The sequence below is a fragment of the Prunus persica genome, chromosome G7 (genome assembly GCF_000346465.2).
Source record: "Prunus persica cultivar Lovell chromosome G7, Prunus_persica_NCBIv2, whole genome shotgun sequence".
Taxonomy (NCBI): Eukaryota; Viridiplantae; Streptophyta; class Magnoliopsida; order Rosales; family Rosaceae; genus Prunus; species Prunus persica.
This window is the reverse complement of record NC_034015.1, coordinates 19,506,286-19,513,522: the sequence shown is the minus strand read 5'-3', so window position 1 is coordinate 19,513,522 and position 7,237 is coordinate 19,506,286. Positions and strand designations below refer to the sequence as shown.

Sequence of the window (7,237 nt, the reverse complement as noted above, 5' to 3'; positions counted from 1 at the left end):
AAGGTTGCATTGAGCTAGAACATCATCCAGATTTCTCCATTTTAATGGAGTATGATCAAAGGCTTGAGTATTTCTCATGCTGCTGCTTATCTCACTTGTGCTTGGGGATGGAAAGTGGTCAAGACTTCTAGGAGGTGTTACTTGGGAAGAATCAATAGGCAGATCAGATGGTCCTTCATGAAAGAAAACACTTTCTTGTGTATTAGACATTTGTTTCCAATCCCAAACTGCATTCTCATCAAAAACAACATCCCTTGAGAGTAGAATCTTCTTAGTAGCAGGATCATATACTCTATAACCCTTTTCACAGATTGCATATCCCACAAGAATGCCCTTGGTGCTTTTTGAATCTAACTTCTGCCTTACTTCACTTGGTATGTGTACATAACACACACTACCAAATATTTTTAGATGAGCCAAACCTGGTTTTCTCCCACTATATGCCTCAAATGGTGTCTTATCTCCAAGTGCTCTAGTAGGACACCTGTTCAGCAAGTAAACAGCTGTATGGACAGCTTCTGCCCATAGAAAGTAAGGCAATCCTTTCTCATGGAGCATAGCCTTTGCCATTTCCACCATGGTTCTATTTTTCCTTTCCACCACTCCATTTTGTTGTGGAGTATAGGCCATAGAGAGTTGTCTTTGAATCCCTTCAACTTCACATAACTTGTTGAATTCACTAGATGTGAACTCTCCTCCTCTGTCACTTCTCAAACATTTCACCTTGAAACCACTTTGCAACTCTACCATTGACTTGAATTTACGAAAACAATTCAATGCATCAGATTTGTATTTGAGAAAGTAAACCCATACCATTCTTGTACAATCATCTATAAGTAGCATAAAGTACTTGTTGCCAGCAATGGATTCATTTTGCATGGGTCCACACAAATCCACATGAACTAGTTCAAATGGATTGCTTGCTCTCCATGCTTGGTTCTTTGGAAACCATTCTCGGTGCTGTTTTCCAAACTGACATCCATCACAAACTCCATCAACTTTTTCCATGAATGGCAGTCCATGCACCATATCCTTCTCTTTGAGTTGATTTAGACCTTTTAGGTGCAGGTGACCCAACCTTTTGTGCCACATCCATGTAGAATTGGATACACTTGCCTTTAGTGCAATATGATCATTAGAGAGCAATGCCAAGGGATAACACCTATTCCTTTTCATTTCCACTTTGATTACAAGGCACTCTAGTGAAGGACCTTCAAAGATGCTGCACAGTTTTCCTCCAAATACTAGATAGTAACCGTGTTCATCCATTTGTCCCACACTTAGTAAATTCTCTTTCAATCCGGGAAGATACATCACTTCCTTGATATATTTTCTGCCTTTGGTAGTGTCAATTGCCAATGTGCCCATTCCAGCTACATTCACAAGCTCACCATTTGGCATTTGCACCTTGCCTACCACATTTGTTCTAATATCTGTCAGCAAACTCCCATTTCCAGTCATGTGGTTGCTACACCCACTGTCTATATACCATTCTCCAGTGGTATTTGTGGCAGCAATAGTACTATTAGCATAAAATAGATTTCCAGTCACTTCCACCTGATTTGCACAGTTTGCTTTCTGCACATTTCTGCTTGCAGTGCACTCCCTAGCCAAATGTCCAAATTTATCACAATTGTAACACTTAGGCTTTCCCTTGTATCTACATTCACCATAATGGAATTTAGAACACACCTTGCACTGTGGTTTTGAACCTTCTTGACCCACTGTTGTTGATGAATTCTGTGCAAAGTTGGTGTGTTGAGGCTTGGAATTTGATTCCCATGGCTTGCCTTTCGAATTCCAATTTTTCTGAGACTTAAACTGACCAGCTTGATATCCTCCCTTGTTCTGGTTTTTGGAATTCACAGAAAAGGAGGCAAATGCCTTCTCTGCTGTATCAGAATTATGCAACTCAAATCTTTGCTCCTGACTTTTTAGAATTGCAATAACTTCCTGTAAATCCACTGTTTCCAGACTTTTTGTGTTCTCAATCACCAAACAAATAGGATCATAAACCTTATTTAAGCTAATTAGAACCTTTTGAACAAGCCTTTCATTTGACAGAGATTCACCATACGTCTTCATTTGATTTATTAGTTCATTCAAACGAGTAAGGTATGTAGACAGAGATTCATTTTCATGCATCCAAGTATACTCAAACTCTCGTCTAAGATTTTGAAGCTTCACTGACCTGACATGGTCACCACCATGGTATTCTTCATATAGTAGATTCCATGCCATTTTAGCTGAATCAGCATTGGCAATGCGAGGAAAAATCTGATCAGAAACAGAGTTCTGAATAATCCCCAGAGCTTTCGCATCCCTCATAAGAACCGCAGCCATCTTCTCATCATCATCCTCTGTAGATGTTTCCTCAGCTGCCTTCTTCTTCTTCGATTCTGGAATCGTGATTCCTTTCTCCACCAGATCCCACAACCCGTAAGACTTGAAGATGGTTGTCATCTTGATTCTCCAGAACTCATAGTTCTCACCGGAGAAGATCGGGGTTCTTACCTCTGAACCTCCAGAACCAGTCATTGCTGATCTCAGACAACCACAACCAGCTTACTTCAGATATCAATAATGAGCTTCAATCGATCGTCACAGGCTTGAGTGAGCACCGATTTAGCTTGATTTCACAGGTTTGAAAAACACCCAGATTTTTAATTGATCCAACCTGGCTCTGAGGCCATGTTAGCGTTTGTATTATTCAAGCTAGGTTTTCTTCTGTATTTTGGTTGTTAGAGAGAAGAGAAGAAAAAAATGGAGCAGACTTGCATAACCACTCTGCTTGCTCACGAAATCAGTGAGCTAAGCAGTTTGTATATTCCTTTCTCTAACCGAATGAGCTCACACGGCATGTACTACATGACCATTAGCTCTTAGCTGGATTCACACACAATTCAGTGAATCTCAGCCATTCATTCAAAACAATCCTAGCTCTTGGCTATTCTACTCTTTACTGAATTTAAGCCTTACACTTGTCATTCTCTAGGACTAAGTGAATACACAACTTTGCACTCTAGGCTTAAATGAAATCAGACTCACTACTTACAATTCTACAATTGGATCATGATCAACTTCCATTTCCTGAAAATTTAAGATTAAAAATTAGATTATTTGATTTTAGTGCTCATATAAAAAGAAAAATATTACCTAAACACTAAGCATGTCATTAATAATGATAATTGATATTGGACACTACTAATTCATGGAGCATAGACTAAAAAAGAGCGCCCACGAAAACTTCTCATAGAGCTGAATTATTAAGTCTGACCTTTCCTATATATGAAAACAAATTTTACACAAAAACCTCCATGTTCAAAACAAAAGAAAACAAAAATTATGTTATAAATGAGAAAACATAAGCTAACCTTTGATTGTCGTTGACAATGAGGCAAAAACGTACGAGATATGTGGAGTGGTCCAACGGACACCTTTGATTAACGAGAGTGAAGCCAAAGAAGATACTGAGTGAAAGAAAGAGATATCCAAGAGGGAGGGAGAGAAGAAGGTAAATTATATAGGAGTTTGAACTAAACCACTTACTCAATTGGCCCTAAAACCCAATCTCGCAAAAAGAGTAACAAACCCAAGCAAACCCAAAAAATCATAAAAAGGGTAACAATTAAACAAACAGGTATCATTGCCTTGCCCCTGTAGGAATTTGAAAACGGGAAACTAAATAGAATAAAGAGATCAACGCATAGAGCTGTAGAAATTTTGGAAAAGGGAAACTAAAGCTGTCAATACATTGCCAAAAATTTCTCGACTGAATTACATCTTCTTATGAGAAGCAACAAAGACTGAGAATCATGATCGGTGATGGGCCTCCATTCTCTCCTAAAGATGAAAATAAAAGTCCATTAAATTAATGGGATATCAAATAGTAAGTTTCCTATTTCTTCTTTCTTTCTATAAGTCTCCTGTTTCTTCCTTTAATAACAAAAAAACAAAAAAAACAAACAAACAAAAAACAAAAAAAAATAAAAATAGTAAGTTTCCTATTTCTAGTAGGTCTAGGCTTACTTTTTTTTGTTTCTAGGAAGATTTTTTTTCGGTCTGATGTTTCTAGGAAGATTAATTAGGTCGTTATATGAGTAGATGCTTTGCAATTCAGACTTTACGGATATTAATGAAAGCATCTGCTCTTCCATCTTTATATTTCTACAATTTTCAGTGATTTCGAAACTTTCATATCATACCCAACAAAACCCCTTCTGCCGCGGCATCACCAAACCCTAAATTCCCTTTTGCCTCTCAATTGAACCATTCCAATAGCAAAGGCCCTATCATGGGAGATCGGTATATATCTCAATTTTCCACCGCCGCCGCCGAGCTTACCTCGGGTCAAGGCCATGCCTTGACGATGGCTTCACGCCAAGATGACCTACTGGGCAAGATATCAGAGATGGAGAAATCTATGGACAAGTTACCGGAGATGGAGAAAATTCTGGGCCAACTGTTCGATTTGATGAAATCAATAACGCAGGAGCTGTGCTTACAAAGCCCCAGTCCAGCCATAACGACGACGCCACTTCCACCTTCCACGGTGATGGAGTGCCGCAATCCTAACCATGAGGCTCATGATCTTTACCAAAGGTCAGTTCTTAATTCTCATTGTTGTTGTTGTTTTTGTATTTTTTGTTTAGTTTATGAGAGAATTTTGCTTAAGTTTTCTCTCGCTGCTGCATGCATTTTGAATAACTTGCCTGAAATATATAATAACCAGTTTCTACTAGATAAATTCTCAATAGGCAGGGTAGGTCTTTAAAAAGAGATTAGCTTGACTTGTTGTATGCATTTCTCTTCTCTGTCCAGCTTCCCTGATGATTGGGAGCATGCATCAATGACGGTAAATCAAGGGGAAGCTAGATCTATATGTTTACTCGTGTCATCTTACGGGGATGGGATTTACACTAATGCAGTCTATGAAGTGAAATTCAAACACGGAGGAGAAGTCCCGGTAATTAGACATGTTGCCAAGTTCCGAGAAGGTTATTGCCCTCGGGTTGCAAGGGTTTTCAACCACTCCAATTTATACTACTTTGGTGACGACGGTGGATTTATTGTTGACATGGAGACTTGGTCTAAATGTTCATCTATTCCTCCTACCCCAGCCTCTAATTCACGAGAAACTATTGTGTACGCGTACGACAAGGTTTATTATCTTGCACGTCGATCAAGCCTCGAACCAGTTACAGAGCCCTCCTTCGGGCGATATGATCCTAATCAGAAGGTTTGGGAGCAAATGACTCCTTTTCCATTTTATGATGATTATGACCGCCATATGCGAATAACTGGTTATGCCGTTTGTAATGGCGTTATTTTGTTTTCATTGTGTGGCTTGATAAACGGGGATTTTTGCATCGCTGCTTTTAACGTGGGTAGAATGGATTGGAATCGGGTGGAATTTGACACTTCTGCTTGCCTTGCTCCTCCGTTCCAAGGGAGGGCTGTGGTTGTAGGCAAGACTATCTATGCCTTATACGGGGAGGCAGAGATTATAGCATTCTCCTTTAAGATGGAGAAAGGCGGTGATGATGATATTGCATATTCCATAAGCCAACTTTTTATATTGCAATGCCTTGAGTTTGCTCGTCCGCAAATGCCATGGTTTGACGATTTGACACAGTGTTTGGTTCATTTGGGGAACCATGACTTTTTCTATGTCCAAACTGGCTGGTGCGATTCACATCTCAAGGTTCAATATCTTAGTATCACCGCGTTTCAAATTGTTGTTGGAGAAGGAAGAGGATATATGATCAAGACCATACATTCAACTGTTCATTCTGTGGATATCAAGGGCTCTGAATGGTTCGATCTTGTGTTATGCTTCACGCCGTAAGTTTCCCTCATGTTTATTGTGTTTTTATCAATAAGATTTAATTTGTAGGTTGGAAATTTGTTGCATCTCATATGTAACCATGTTTCTCATTCTTATGACTCAGTGAGTGCGAGGATTATGAACACATAGAAGAGGAGAGTATAGCTAGTATGAATCAGCCAAGACAAGAAATAACGGCCATGAAGCTGGAAATAGAAGCCACGCAGCATGAAGAAGCGAATGATGCGCAAGTTGGATATTAGGAATTGTGAAATATGAAAATTCAATAGCATGATAGCCACCATCTAGAAAAAAAAAAAAAAAAAAAAATCCTATAACTTAGTTTAATTTTCCCTTGTTGACTTCCGCTTATTTTAATTTTATATTTATTATAAGTTTGGCTCCATTCTTTCGAAAGTAAGATGGAAACTGTGGTACTGTGCTAATCTTTTATGGATTAGTTTTCCTCAAGCTGTGACCTGGTTCTATTTTTGCTTGTTTTTTGGGTATACTAATCTTTATCCTTTATGGCTTGCTCTTGTTCTAAACTTAATTTGGTTGATTTTTTGGCCTATTTCTTTGGTTTTCTCTTTTCCCTCCTATGGACCAATACTGCATCTTATGTTATCTGTGGTGTGGATTATTCAGTTTCTAACAGGACCTGCTGGTCAATTTGATTGGATTGGTTTGTTTGCTGGACACTATAATGGTATTGGGAATCTGTTTGGGACTAAGAAGGAAACTGAACAAGCCTTTGGCGGGCCTTTCTTATATTTATCAGAACTATAAGAAGTTTCTCTCATCTCAGGAATGGTCAAGGTTGTTCTGGATCTGGGTTTAAATCGGAATTGCTTTTGTTGGATCGGACTTATAGTCCAGATATTATTTTTATTATGGAAACCAAGTTGTCCTCTAGATCTTTTAAAGTTAAATTTACTACTTTTGGTTTTAATAGGTTTATAGAGATTCCACCTGATGGCATGGCTGGTGGAATAATTCTAACTTCGAATGACAATAATGTTCAAGTTGGTATTCACTACATGAATGATCGTTTCTTATCACCTTCTGTGTTTGATTCTGGGATTGGATAGACCTTTTGTTTGTTTGTTGGCTTTATATATGTTTCCTCGAAAAGATGAACAAAGTCTTATTTGGAACATTTTATTGGTACACATTTGTTCGTGTAGTGTGTGTGAGTTTAGTATGTTATCGCTCATCTCAATAGGGAAGGTTATGAAGAAAACAAAAAATCCTTTCTTTACATGAAAAATTAGGTGGATCTAATGTTGTCACTAGATACATGTTGAACTTTCAAGACTTCATTCACTCTGCTGGACTCAATGAAGTAGCTTCGAAAGGTAATTCTTTTGCCTGGACTAGTAATCAACAACTGGGAAACCGTATTGATCG

The 7,237-nt window shown here is 38.5% G+C and overlaps 1 protein-coding gene across 1 annotated transcript; it reads left to right on the top strand.

Annotated features, from left to right (window-relative positions):
- Nucleotides 3,443-6,354, top strand: LOC109950128. Its single transcript, XM_020567671.1, has 3 exons — nucleotides 3,443-4,602; nucleotides 4,822-5,844; nucleotides 5,952-6,354. The coding sequence occupies exons 1-3, from the start codon at nucleotides 4,295-4,297 to the stop codon at nucleotides 6,088-6,090; spliced, it is 1,470 nt and encodes a 489-aa protein (XP_020423260.1). The 5' UTR covers nucleotides 3,443-4,294; the 3' UTR covers nucleotides 6,091-6,354.

What these genes read in the sequence shown, in the direction of transcription:
- LOC109950128 (XM_020567671.1), top strand. Translation starts at nt 4,295, where the DNA reads ATGGGAGATCGGTATATATCTCAATTTTCCACCGCCGCCGCCGAGCTT. An exon ending in GCTCATGATCTTTACCAAAG is followed by an intron (nt 4,603 to 4,821) that starts GTCAGTTCTTAA and finishes TTCTCTGTCCAG; the next exon opens with CTTCCCTGATGATTGGGAGC. An exon ending in CTTGTGTTATGCTTCACGCC is followed by an intron (nt 5,845 to 5,951) that starts GTAAGTTTCCCT and finishes CTTATGACTCAG; the next exon opens with TGAGTGCGAGGATTATGAAC.